The 13,968-nt window shown below is 35.6% G+C and overlaps 1 protein-coding gene across 1 annotated transcript in view; it reads left to right on the top strand.

The window, feature by feature from the left end:
* SPHKAP (SPHK1 interactor, AKAP domain containing) overlaps positions 1-13,968 on the top strand; it is a 64,693-nt gene that overhangs the window by 5,558 nt on the left and 45,167 nt on the right. The window contains exons 3-5 of the mRNA XM_012642475.1: positions 2,934-3,190; positions 10,654-10,713; positions 12,246-12,380. Coding sequence (XP_012497929.1) covers positions 2,934-3,190; positions 10,654-10,713; positions 12,246-12,380 — 452 coding nt within the window. The remainder of the gene's footprint in view (positions 1-2,933; positions 3,191-10,653; positions 10,714-12,245; positions 12,381-13,968) is intronic.

Genomic DNA, 13,968 nt, shown 5'->3' with positions numbered 1-13,968 from the left:
GACAAATGCAAATTGTATATGTTCAAGGTATACACCTGATGACTTGATATATGTATACACTGTGTACTGATTACTACAAATTCATTAACATATCCATCACCACTCATAATTACCATTTGTCTGTTTGAGGGGTGGTGAGGACACTTAAAATCTGTTCTCTTACCAAAGTTCAAGTAAATAATACAGTACTATTAACTATAGTCACCACACTGCATATTAGCTTTCCAGAATTTACTCATCTTAAAACTGAAAGCTTGTGCCCTTTCGCCATTTCCCAATTTTCTCCACCCTCAACCTCTGGCAATCCCAGTTCGACTGTCTGCTTCGGAGTTCGATGTTTTTAGATTCAACATATAAGTGAGATCACATAGTATTTATCTTACTGTGTCTGGCTTATTTCACCTAGCATTATGTCCTCCAGCTTCTATTTTAGTCATTAATTAGAATCGTTTTCTAAGAAAACAAATAGGAAAAATTATTTTTTATCCTTTTCCCTATAATAGATGTTCCCTCTCATATTTTCTTGTGTTTTTTTTTTCTCTAATTGTTTTATCTATTTATGTGGAAACTACAGATCTAAGAATTCCATTTCTCAAAAGTTTGAATTCAATGGTCATTTATTTAAAAAGGAGATTACTTTTCAACATTTGCCAGTCTGTTAGAAAAGTTTAAATTAATGAGTCTCTAACAGGTCCTGTGAATCCAATCTATTAATATAACAACCATAATTCGGATACACGCCTTGGGCTAATGGCTTCATATACAGACCTAGAACAGCCAAATAGAGTGGTTCTGAGAGTCCCAGGGGAACAATGCACCACTTTCTGATGCCTTTTATCAGTAGTCAATCTGGATAGTTCTATTCAAAAAAAGAGAAGGATCTTTCCTCTCTTTGCAGCTAGATTCGAGGACAAAATCTTCTAATCCTACTCCACTTTCCTGTGTAGAATCACCCAAGATGTGCATTTAGTAATTGTTTTGAGTTTTTGTTTTTCATACATTTTACTTATATCAATGGACTTGCAGCATCACTTAATTATTAAAGATGCACAGAATACTTACTCAAGTATACATGAGGTAAAATTTGGAGTTATTTAGCAGTTTGGTTGTCAAAAATATGAGATATACAAGTTAGATGTCTAGTAAATAAACTCTTTTGCATGTTAAAATTAGATTCACTATCATTTATTCCCAATGATTTTCAGTGTTTGTATTGCCTTTCATTCACTCTAAAATAATTGAGCTATTCAGACTACAAACATGAAACTTTCTATTTTTTTTACATTTTCTTTGTGCAAATGTATAGGACTTTAAGAAGAGAAAGAAAGTAACCGCTGGAGGTTATGACATTTTATTACTTTAAAGGTGAAAAAGAAATAATCTTTAATGGAAGCTTAGTGGAAGAATTAAAACACAAAATTCTACACAATTTTAAAATGTAATATTTTTGATTAGTTTTTGATGTCTATAGCATTTTTTCTTATACCATAGTCAAAAATTGATTATCTCATCATACCGGAGGAAGATTTTTGTCAATTAACTGATTAGCTTTTCAACAGCAATGAAAAGTACATTGTCAACTAATCTTTTAAAATGTTTACAATAAAGCTAACTCATATATCCTTTCATACATTATGTTGAGAAATTGAAATTATACATTGGATTCAAGTGGTTGATCTGCATATCAAAGTTGGTATTTACTCATTCTGATCCAGTATTTTTATCTCTTAATAACAAAGGATCTGTTGTCTCCAGCTCTACAAGTTCCCCTCAAACAGCACTATTCCTATGTAGAAATTTACTAAATAATGATGATTAAGTAATAGCTGATGTTTTTAACATGTCTACATTTCTGTTGTAAATTATAACTTTTTGTACTTCCATATATGTAGTTGGATATCTATTTCACGTCCCTTGCAATCATTCACTGGTTTTATGACACATGATAATAGGCAGCATGCATAATGCTGGTGGGCATTTAGATGAATTAAGTCATAAACACTTCCAGGAACAACAGGGAAGTCATTAATTAAATGATCCATCACCCTGAAAAACAAGGTAACATTCTGTACTTATACATAAGTAATATAGGCTCAGAAAAAAGCAATTTAATATTTTCATCAACAAATAATGTTTACATAATTAAACTGAAATAAATATTTATACCAAATAAATATTAATAGAACTTGGGTGGCAGAAAAAGTAGTTACAGTCCAGGAGACAGATTTTAGTTATTTTACATTCTCGGAAATAGCTGTTCTTTATAAATACTCTATCTCAGTCACAAAAAAAATAAATATAGTATGATTCTATTTATATGAAATGTCCAGAACAGGCAAATCTATAGAGATATAAAGTAGATTAGTAGTTGCCTAGGGCTGGGGAGAAGGTATTTGGGGAGAAATGGAGAGTAGCTGGTAATGGGTACAGCTTCCTTTGGGAACAATGAATATATTAAAAGCCATTGAGTTATACACTTCAAATGGGTATGTCACATGGTATGTAAAGTTATTATCTCAGTAAAGTTATCTTTAAAAAATAAATACATAACAATGGAAATAATTAATAAATAAATGAGTAAAGAGCCTCAGGCCCCAACCTAAGAGATTTTGGTTGCCTAGCTCTGGTGGAAAGCCCAGGAATATGCAAATGCAAGGATTCTGCCCAAGTGATTTTGATGTGCCACACAGGAACATCAGTGCTCATAGTCCTAAAGCCCGCTGAAGCAGAACCAAAGTTTAAACTTAGTCTTCAGACCTGGAATACAGTCCATTCCAGCAGTAAGCCAGTACATAATGTCATGCCCTATTGTCGTTTTCCTTTCTTTGTTTATTTGCTTGGGGTTTTGTTTTTTCTTTTTTTCTCTTTCACTTCTTCTTTCTCCTACTCTGGGCACTTTCATTTCCACTTCCATTTTCTTCTCCCGCTTTCAGGAAATCAGAGTAGTCCTCATAGTTGCTGTTTAGCCTTAAGACTCCCAACTAGTCACCTGACCATTGACAAGCCATTGAACTTGGCTACCGTATCCTTCCCCCACGACAGCACGGGAGCTGGGAGCAGAGCCAGCCACTGCACACTTCCCACCCTGGCCAGCACCCTCAGCTCCACCATCACCATCCAGATTCAGCCAGCAACTATTTGTCGTACAATGACTCTCCGCCAAGATTATTCCCTCTTCAGTGATTGTAAGGTATCAGGGAACACAGAACTGTCTTCTCATAAACAAATACTTGGAGAATCCTGATTTAACCTTCCTGAAGGCCCTTGGAGGTAAAAATTATGTTGATCCCAGAGAAAAATTAGTGTCCAGCATGTCTGCCTTAAACTGAGAGAACAGGTCCTCACATGATCAGCCTAGTATCGGCATTTAGTGGAATTCAACAAATAATTGCTGACTGATGGACAGCAGGAAATAGCTACCCTAGAGAAATTGCCAGAGTCTCATAAATCACAAAAAGGTTTTTCCTAAAAACCCATGCAGGAAAATATCCTATGGTATTATGTATTTAAAATAGGGTAATTTTCTATTATCACTTTATTTTTGTATAAGCCAGAGAACATTTTTCCAAGCAGGTGAAGTATAGAAACACATTGGTCTACTGAGTTTCCGACTTTCATCTGGTCCAAATATTAATAATTACTTAGGGCTTACTTGCAAGAAGGAAACACTTGCTAGTAACAAATATTTATAATGGAAATCTAAAATAAATATAATGTGTTACTTATCTGGCAAATGTACATCAGACATTACATATAAGTATATCCTCTTGTTCCAAAAGAAATGACTTTTAAGACAGCAAACATCTTAAAATGTTTGTGGCAAAACAAATCTTGAGTGGCATATTTATGTTTTTTAATTTATTTTTTAAGCTAGCAATAAAATTGGCTGAATGTATGTTTAGTTAAAAGATCTCTCATCTTTTAGAAATTTCTATACCTTTCCTGTGCCTTTTATCACAAATGGCTTGAATAACTATCCCAAAAAACTGCATTTCAAAGATTTTTTAAAAATATATTGACAATTTAAAAAAGCAGAGAAATTTGACAGTCTCAAATATTAGTAAAAGTTTTTATTTCATTTTGTGTGACTGCTGCAATCATTTCAAAGCAAAAACTGTATACAAATGCAATATTTTCTCATGTGGTCAAGTGTGCTCCAGAATGTCTACAGCATGGTAGCAGAACAACATTGATGAAAAAATTACCATTTTAGTACCATCAGCTTAAAGGACTAATCAGTGAAAATGCCATATTCTTTAGAAGATAATTCTGGTCCAGGGTCTTGAATCTAACAGAAGTCTTTTGGAAGAAAGGAAACAATTTTTCCTTTGGAAGCTTTGTGGATCAGCATTTTGATAACACCAAATTAAGAGATCCTGTCATATCCCACACAGCCAGATGGCTGCATTGTTAGTAGCTGCTGAAAGAAGGAATTGGTTTTCTTCTAAGAAAAACTATAAGCATATATTTGATCATATCCAACACACAAGTGCCTAGAACTGAAAGGCAATTTGACATCATGCTTTTGGTTAATATTTTCTAAATGGGATCTCTTTAAGAATGATTTCCTTAAAATTTTAGCTGACTTCAGGAGGAAAAAAAAAAACATTCCCAGCAGAGGAAATTAAAGATTTCACATTCTAGGTTAAAAGCCCTGCTGTCATCTAACCTCTTGCACAGTGATTTGCCTGTAGTGGATGCATAATACAATGACATTTTTTTGTGATTGCATTTGACTCTCAGAACAGCCTAAAATGTTGACTAAAATTAACACATGAAAACATTAAGCTATCCACATGTGATACGTGTTGGATGCTGCCAATCATCATCAGTTTTTTATATGTTTTCAGTTCAAAAAGTCAAACTTTTTTATCTGATATAATAGTACTATTTTTGTATGACTTAATTCTTATCCAAATAAAGCTATTTAGCAAATACAGTTACCTCACAAAAGTTACTACAAATTACAATCCACTTAAAAATTATTCTATTCTGTCGTGCTTTACTAGATTTTAACATCAACCTCTTTTTCACTTTAGTTTTTCACAAAACATATATTTTATATCACTAGCTAATAAAATATCAGTAAAATTTTATGCTTACAAATGTCTACATGGAGCTTCATTTATGAAAAGAGTTATAAATAAAAGAAATAATTGAGATTGCTTGACTAAATAACCCATGCTAAACAGAGAAACCAGCATATGCCCTAGAAACATTTACGTTTTTGCTATGTATAAACAGTTTTGAAGAATATTTAATTAGATTATGTAAAAGTCAAAATCATAAAGTAGCATAATTTTCTCCTTGATATTTATTCCCATAATGTTTCATTTTAAAACCATAATAATGATAGAAGAGCAGCATTGGAGTATAAAAGTTAGAGTACAACCACAAAGTTAGCTTTGTTAAGTAAGAAAAGAAGTGTTTGTGTTCCCTTGGGATGATGTTGTGTTTCCATCTGCTTTGGCTGAGTATGTCCGCAGATGGTCTAAACAAGGACATGTGCAGACTCAAACGACATGTATTTTATGTGAAGAGAAAGGAGCTTCTATTCCAAGACAAATGTTAACACCTTTTATGTGTCTTTATTACCAATTATGGCTCTCAACATTTTGTCTTTCTCTATTTTTTAGCAAATCTTTATTTGTGAGAAGAAGCAGCCAATCTAAGTGCTTTAAATAGGAGCCAATAGCTGGATTATTAATTCAGTTAATTCTCCTCTAACTTCTCCATATAGTGCCTTATATCTTTATTGGAAGAAAATTGTGTTTATTGACTGCATTGGAATTCATCACATAAAGAAGGGAAATAGTTATTGTAAGTGTCCCTCTCTTGTACGCTATCACCCGAGATAGTGCTGCCACTTCATTTATTTATATGTTATTTACCAAGAAGAATTTATTGAGCATCTAACAAATGCCTGGCACCATGCTAAGCCCGGAGGATACAGTGAGGAACAGGGCCTGCCCGCGTGAACTAATATCTAGTGAAAGCTGAAGGAACATAGATTACTTGCACGTTCAAGAAAAAAGGTGATCACATACACACACATACTTTAAGAAACATCCTTCCCTGGATCATTTGGCATATTTGGATTTGTTCACTCAGGCATTTTACAGATAACTCAATAGCATCACTGCAGACCGAGGTGAAGGTCAGCACAGAGGTTGTGCTTTATCCTTCATGGGCTGGTGTGTGGGGCACAGGCCCAGCCTCCCGCCCACAGGGCTCCCTCCAGCTCACAGAACCATATGCAGAATCTCCCCAGCTTTCTCATTTTAGTCACACATAACACTCACCCTAACCCTCCTTGCTCCACTCCCCAAAATACTTTATGTTGGGTTCCCATTACCGTAAGTTTCCTTCATGACCTCCTGTGATAATGGAGTAGACTCACTGACAAGGAGGGAAATATTAATATCTAATGTTAACTGGTAGGCCGCTCTCAATTCTCATTGCACAGAGAGTGTATCATAAAATTGTAATTTCCTCTTTCATTCAGCTCTGTTTGTCAGTAGACAAAAAGTCTCCTGAATGATACCTGGTGTTCACTGTGTAAGAGGAAAGGCATTCTGCCCACCAGCTTCGATCTCACTCCTGGAGTTCCTCTAGGAAGCACCTTCTCTGCCTCTGTCTCCTTCTCCTCACCTCCTACTTATATAGAGCCTCTTACCAGATCATTGATCAACAGGTGCTGATCAGGGAAAAAGCACCCATTCGTTTTGAGTGCAATTTTCCCTTTTTTGCTTTTAAATGTGTCCCTTTGTCCTCCAAGCTCATCTCAAATCCAGCCTTCTCTGGGATGTCATTTATTATTGACCCAGTTCTCCAAACTCCCTTATCCAGCACACACAGCACATAATTTTTTATTATTTTCTTAGACATATATCCTGTCTCTAGGCAGATCAAAACTCCCTGAGGGCAAGAGCAGTGCCTTGTATTGTTTGTCTTCTCAGCACACAGCACCAAGACCACACACTTTGAAGATGTAGAAAACTTAGTCTCCTCATCAAAACCTACTAACCTATACCCACCAGAGGCTTGTACTATGTTCTCTACTTGGAGTTCAGCATTAGTGGATGTCTAAATCTCAAGTAAACAGCCCAAGGTCATAGAGACTGAAAATTTGCCAAGAGCAATCAGGCCACATGGACCATTTCACCAGAAGAGGATTTGCTATAAAACTATCAAGGCTTAGGTTTCAGGGTTCTTAGGTACATAGGCCCCATTCCAAGGTCCTGCGACAGGGCCTAGCAATGTATTTGCATGGCTATGTGTTTTTGTAAACATTTCAAAAGTAAGATATTTTAACTACAACTGTCTCATCCCATTTAGACTCCTACTACATGTTATCTCACCTCATGTTGAGAGTCATTGGAGTGACCATAGGCTATTATGGGATCTGGCCCAAGGGAAACTGAGTGGGGTTGTGTTTACATGAGATATATCTGTGTGGCTTGAGGTCACTTTCATGTACAGTTAAGTGATTGCTAGCCATCCACATGTAGGAATGACTTCCGGGAATACTTCTACCATCAAGAGTGACAACTCAACCAGACATTGCCACACAAAGTTGTCAGGTCAGGGATACCAACGTATGAGCATGTCCTACAGTTCTCTGATACCAAAAATATTATATGTAGGTAATGGAGAGAAAATAAGATTCACATGCTAGAAGTTACTCTATGTAAAATTCTTCCAGTCATCAGATGTGTAGAATTTAAATACAAGATTGGGTTCTAACTGATGCCTAGTTAACCAGAAGTTCTCTCCTGGCAGGCATTCATTGACAACACAACACTGAAAATTATAAAAGCACCATGCATGGGAATCACACAAAAGAGAATCAATCCAAATTCTTCTATCTGTAGAGTACAAAGCTATAATAGTACTACAAAAAGTGAGTATGCCTATAACAACTCACATATGAAAGATACCATATAATAGTTTCCCACAGAATTTGACAATAAGATGAAAAACACATAAGATATTATCAATAAAAATTTGGAAGTTGAAAAAAATTCAGTCAACAATAGTAGAGGAAAACTGGCTTATGTTTCTAGTTTCTCTAGAGAAAATGATATTTCAAAACTGCTCTCATATAAAGAGATGATCAAAAAGTATATAGCCAAAAATGTAAAAAATAAGTATTATGGAGGTGTCCTGGGCAGTTGATTAGTTGAAATATCCCTTTTCTGGAAGTTTTCATGTTGGTGGTATTTGTCAGCCTTTTTAAATTTGAGTTTTGTTGTGATTTCTGTTTCCCTTCTAAATAAGTAAATATTCATCTTCACACCTAATTTAGAATTTTTGATTTTGTCATTCCTTTTCTTAAAGAGGGTCTCTACAAACTCTATGCACATCAGGCCTCCAAAAATCTTGGGTCATCCTCTCCCACCAAGACATAGAAAGACACATGTGTCAAGTATGAGTAAGTGGTTGGTTTGTGTCTCTTTGTTCCTGTCTTGGCCCAGCTAAAAAATGTGTAGGATGTCCTCTAGATGTAGGTAGAGTTTCATATTGTAGCCCAGAATGCATGAAAAGAGAATTCATCCTCAGAGAAGTAAAGAAAATATTGGAAGGCAGACAAATCATTCTAACAAATGCCTTCTTTGGTCTCTGGTCTCTGCTTTGCCCTCTCCCACTGTGATGCAGAATAATAAGAGCTTTCTGATGCCCAGGGGCAAGGTAATGGGACTTTCTTTAAGGTGAATGGCAAATCACCTCATCAATTCAGTAACTGCAGCCCTAACTGCATGTTATTAAAAGTCCCTCAGTACCCATGGATATTGACCTGGTTTTCCAAGGGCAAAGTTTCAATTACTTGAATATTCTCAAACTGCTCTAGATCATGAACTGTTTCTGAGCTCCATCTACTATGCATGCTGCATTTGCACTGTCTGCAAAGGGACTCATGTGCAGGCCCTCCCTATGTCCCCATCTTATTAACCAAGAGGAAAAGAACCTGAGAATGAGAGTGCGGGTCCTCTCATGCCCTTCCTGCTCCCTAATGCCCATCAAGTTACCCTTAACAAGCAGATGCCACATCCTGGAGATGCACTGCAAAGATTACCCTGCAAGCCCATGAGACTTGAGAAAAATCTCCCATTATTTGGGAAGAAAATAGTAGTGATCTTACACTTCAGCGATGCATAAACTATTTTAGCCTTTAAAAGCTTTTGTAAAATCTTTCAATTATGTTTTTAACCTCAAAAGGAAAAAGAATGGACTCTGAGAAACCATGACCCCAAACAGTAACTGAAATCAGAAAACACCATCTATTTGCAGGCATCTAATAAGTCCAAACTTCCAACTAAATTCTAGATAATTAACATTCTAGTTTTGTAGAATCAAATCAACTAGTTAGTAATAAAAGCCTTTGGATGATTTTTAGCAAAATATTAGATAAAACCTCCTTCACATTACTTCTTTAACACAAACCTAACAAGACCTTATTTCCCTTTCCCCAGGCCTGGTTCACAGTCAGATTTTCTCACTCCCTGTTTCTTGACAGCATGTTGCATTTTCTCGCCTTCAAGTATAACTCATGCTCTCTGATCCACTCCCTACCCAACAGAAGCCTTTTTATCTTTCAAGAACATAACTTACCTTTTTGAAACTTTTTCTTAAGTTTTCTTCTCCATTGCCTCATTTGAATGGCCACAGTAGTTTTCTATCTGTGTGATGTGTTTGGGAATTAAATTTCAGTCAGGGGTCACTTAACGACAGGGATATGTGTCTGAGAATTCTGTCCTTAGGCGATTTTGTCTTTATGCGAACATCACAGAGTGTACTTACACAAACCTACACACTTACACTTACACCTACTACACACCTGGGCTATATTGTATAGCCTATTGCTCCTAGGCTACAAACCTGTACAGCATGTTACTGTACTGAATACAGAAGTTAATTGCAACGCAATGTTAAGTATTTGTATCTCTAAATATATTTAGACATAAAAAATGGTATAGTAAAAATTCAGTATTATAATGTTATGGAACCATAGTTGTATATGTGGTTCATTGTTGACCAAAACATCGTTACGTGGCTCATGACTGTATGCACTTCTTTCATCGTTGTTCAAGATTATTACTTAATAACGTAGCTATTGTTTTAAACCAACTGATTCAGACATTTATCTAAGATGGCTAACAAAGAGGCCAGTTATATAACAAGGTTAAATAAATTAAAATGACTAAACAATGAAATCCACTTGTTATGCACTTTATTAAAAGTGGGTAGAGAAAGGAAGCAGGAAGTGAGAAGAAGAAAGAGAAAAATGGAGAGAATGCTCATTGCAATTATAAACAGAGACTTAGAGCATTACAAGGTTTTTTCCTATTCCGTGAGATTTAGTAATGCCTCATACACCTAAAGATTTTGTTGTTACATTGGCTCTATACACCAAGACTTTTGTTAGTGTTAGGCCATGGAAGGAAGAGGACAGTTCCTGGGACTAGTGGGAGGCTGAGTAGGGTGTCAGAGATCTACACAGAAACCCAAAGGCAAAACGACTGTTTCTTTGCCAAATTACCTAAAATACACAGGACTCTCAATTCATTTGCCCCAAACTGATTCCTGCTTTCTTTCTTCTAAAAGGTCTGTTGGGTTTTTCCCTTAATTAACTGTTTTTGCCCTCTTTCCCAGGTCTGCTTTGTGAACCTGGATGTGAACAAGGATGAATGTAGCACAGAGCACCTGCAGCAGGTAACGCTTGGAATTCGAGCTGTCCAGGAGCTCATCACAAGGGCTATGCAATGTGATTTCATCTGTAAATGATGCTCATTTTGTAGGAGACTGTTTAGATGGTTTCATCATAGCCAATTCATTTCTCTGGCCCTTTCCCTGCTACCTTCCTGTTCATTCTTCTTACATTTGTGAAGCTTGCTTTCTTTCCTGTGTAGGCAGAACTGTCAAAGCAGCCTCACTTTCTCTTGCCCACCAGTGCTTCAAAGTGGCTTTCTCTGCTCTTCCCTTCCTCTATACTCTAAAACATCCTGTCTGAGGTGACTTTTCCAAGATTTCTCCAAAGTTAGCTTGATACCAGCCAGCCTTTCCCTTTGTCTCTCAGGTTTGCATCTTCCTGCTGCTTTCATCAAATGTTTTGTCTTTAACCTTGGTTTTCTTGTCTTACACTCATCTGGGGCTTGAACTTTTTGCATCCAAGGTTGTGAGGACCCTGATGTAAATCCTCAAAAACATGCAAGGACTTGAAGGTGTACTCAGTCCTTTGGAGTCGAGCCTGCTGATACAATGGGAAGAATTAAGTGGCGTGATACGATATGATCCCATGCCCAATGCTGATGATGGTTTGAGCTCATCTCTTGGTGTAATACTCTTTATTGTCTACCAGCACCCCAATTGCAACTTGACTATCAGAACAGTAGACCTGCAATTACTCAGTTGCTCCTGTATCGACAACACTGCACCTGAAACTTCTCAAACCAGCTGCCCACACAGATTACCCGTTACAAATTCTCGGCAAGCTCCAAATAGCATCATCTGTGTAGTACTGAGAGATTTTCAAAAGAAATTGTACACACAATTTAATCTGATAGAATTGTAGTACAGAGAGCAGGGAGGACTACAGCAAGTTGGTATCTAAAAATGATGTGTTTGTTTATATGAGTGATTTGAAACAGTCTTCTGCTATGGCTAAGAGCAAACACTTTGGCACTGATTTAGCTACATAAACTTGTGCAAGTTACTAATCTTCTCTGGACTTTAGGCTGCTTATGTGTAAAATGAAAGTAATAATGGTACCTAATCCATATAGGGTTGTTGTGAGGATTCAATGCAGTAAGATTTAACATACATATGGTTTTTAGCATAGTACTTAGTATACAATCAGAGTGAATCAATGTTAGTCATAATTTTTTATTATTTTGATTTTATTATAACAGAAGATTATTAGTAGACAATTATCTTATTCAAAGTCTTAAGAGGGAAAATTTTTCCAAAGTACTGTTTATACATATGTGTGATAGTAATTATTAATACTAAATATTTACTTTGGAAAATTACAACTAAGCAGTTTTTAAAGCTTAAATTTTCTATTCCAATCTAAATGCTTATGCTTTAATTTTAAAAAATGTCTTGCAGTAATAATCTTAGTAGATTATGTAATCTGTAGTATAAACAGTTATGACTAAATTACTTTTGCAAGTAAAGTAGTTTATGAGTGGTATTTTGGAAGTGAAAAGAAATCATCTAAACTAATAAAGATTCCTTCCCTACAGAAGTTGGTCAACGTTTCACCAGATCTTCCAAAACTTATCAGCTCCATGAATGTCCAACAGCCAAAAGAAAATGAAATTGTCCTCCTAAGTGGGTTAGCATCTGGCAATCTCCAGGCAGATTTTGAAGTTTCACAGGTAAGAAATATAAGTTCTTGATAAGCCATTCGTTTAATGATAAGTTATCTATAGTTAGCTCTGCACAAATCAGTGTGAACCCAAAACAAACAGATGCTACATATAAGCTCTTGTGGCGTAAGAATCAATATTGTCTTTGTATTCAAGAGTAGTCTTCATTTGTATTTCTCCTAATATTGCTCCTTAGAGTTTGACAGAGCTTCCCTTATATCAACTCCTAAAGTCTATTATCTTTTCAAATTTGTGTTACTAGATACACTAGGCTTTCATTATTTAGCTTGGTTTTCTACAAACCTACTGAATAATTAAAAATAGAATAATCTTTTCTTTTAGTAACAATACCAAAATTAGTATTCATACCATGTGATCCCAGAATCCCACAATACCATCTTTCTGGATGTTACTTATTCCTTAGGAGATACCAAATTAGCCAAATTAGTAAATACAAGATGGCAGCCCCAAGGATGGAAAGGGAATTTCCTGGACCCAAAGAATAAAATTCACAGAAAAATGTAATGTTATTAAAAGTGAAATAGAAACTAAAATACTATCATTATTATTCAATCCATTAATGTTCATTTCTATTGTATAAATCACTATAACACCATTTGAAGAAATGTAGGTAAATAGGTAAACTTGTTTAATCAATTTATAAGAAAAATACATATAATGTACATTATAGTGATATAAAATAGCTCCAAATTAAAATGATGGGCATCTATTTTCTATCAAATTGTTCTTCCTCAGGTGTTAGTTTTGCTATCAGTTTTTAAATTCTTCTTTTATCCTTCAACCCTTCAAAATCTTAAAAAGCCCAGAAGACTATCCACTATTTCATGCTCTACTCCAATAACAAAAACTAAAATTTGTCTTAGACAAAGTGCTTTTTACCTATTTCATTTCATTCTTCAAAGTAAAGTAGAAATCATTATTATCCTGATGTCACAGATGGGCAAATCAAGGCTCAGAAAGATCTGGATCCTCTGGCTTCAAATCCAAAATGACATTTATTTATTTATTTATTTATTTTTTTGCTTCCCTGGCTAGCAAGATTCAAGTTAATGAAAACTGTTACACTGCTGTGCAGATACTTGCTCAGGCTAAGGGCCTGAAGATCTACCCATAGCCCATCACAATTTGCCAATCAAGACATCAATCTAATAATATTTTTTTCCTTAGTGAGAAGTTTAGTTTTCTGAAAAAATATAGAAAATGGCTCTAAATTCTATGTTAGGCAAAGCCATGATGACCAGAAATAATATTTAGACCTGTGTTTATATTTCCTCTGCTGCTACTCCCTGGCGTTAAGCTCTTACCAAACCAGTTAAAATGTTTTTGCTTTATCTAGGGTAATACTCACCAATATAACAAATGAAACTTCAGGTAGAGCAGCCCAAGTAGAAAACTAACTCCTCTGGGTGTCAAAATCTTTACTCCTTTCCTACTAAATTAAGGCATAAGACAAGCAATATTTCTTGGCCCTTAGCCTGAGCAAATATCTGCACAACAGTGTAACAGTTTTCATTAACTTGAATCTTGCTAGCCAGGGAAGCAAAAAATAAATAAATAAACAGGAAGAGGGGAGGTT

This window comes from Propithecus coquereli, unplaced genomic scaffold, assembly GCF_000956105.1.
Source record: "Propithecus coquereli isolate 6110/MARCELLA unplaced genomic scaffold, Pcoq_1.0 Scaffold18, whole genome shotgun sequence".
Classification (NCBI taxonomy): Eukaryota; Metazoa; Chordata; class Mammalia; order Primates; family Indriidae; genus Propithecus; species Propithecus coquereli.
This window is presented reverse-complemented; position numbering and strand designations above follow the sequence as displayed.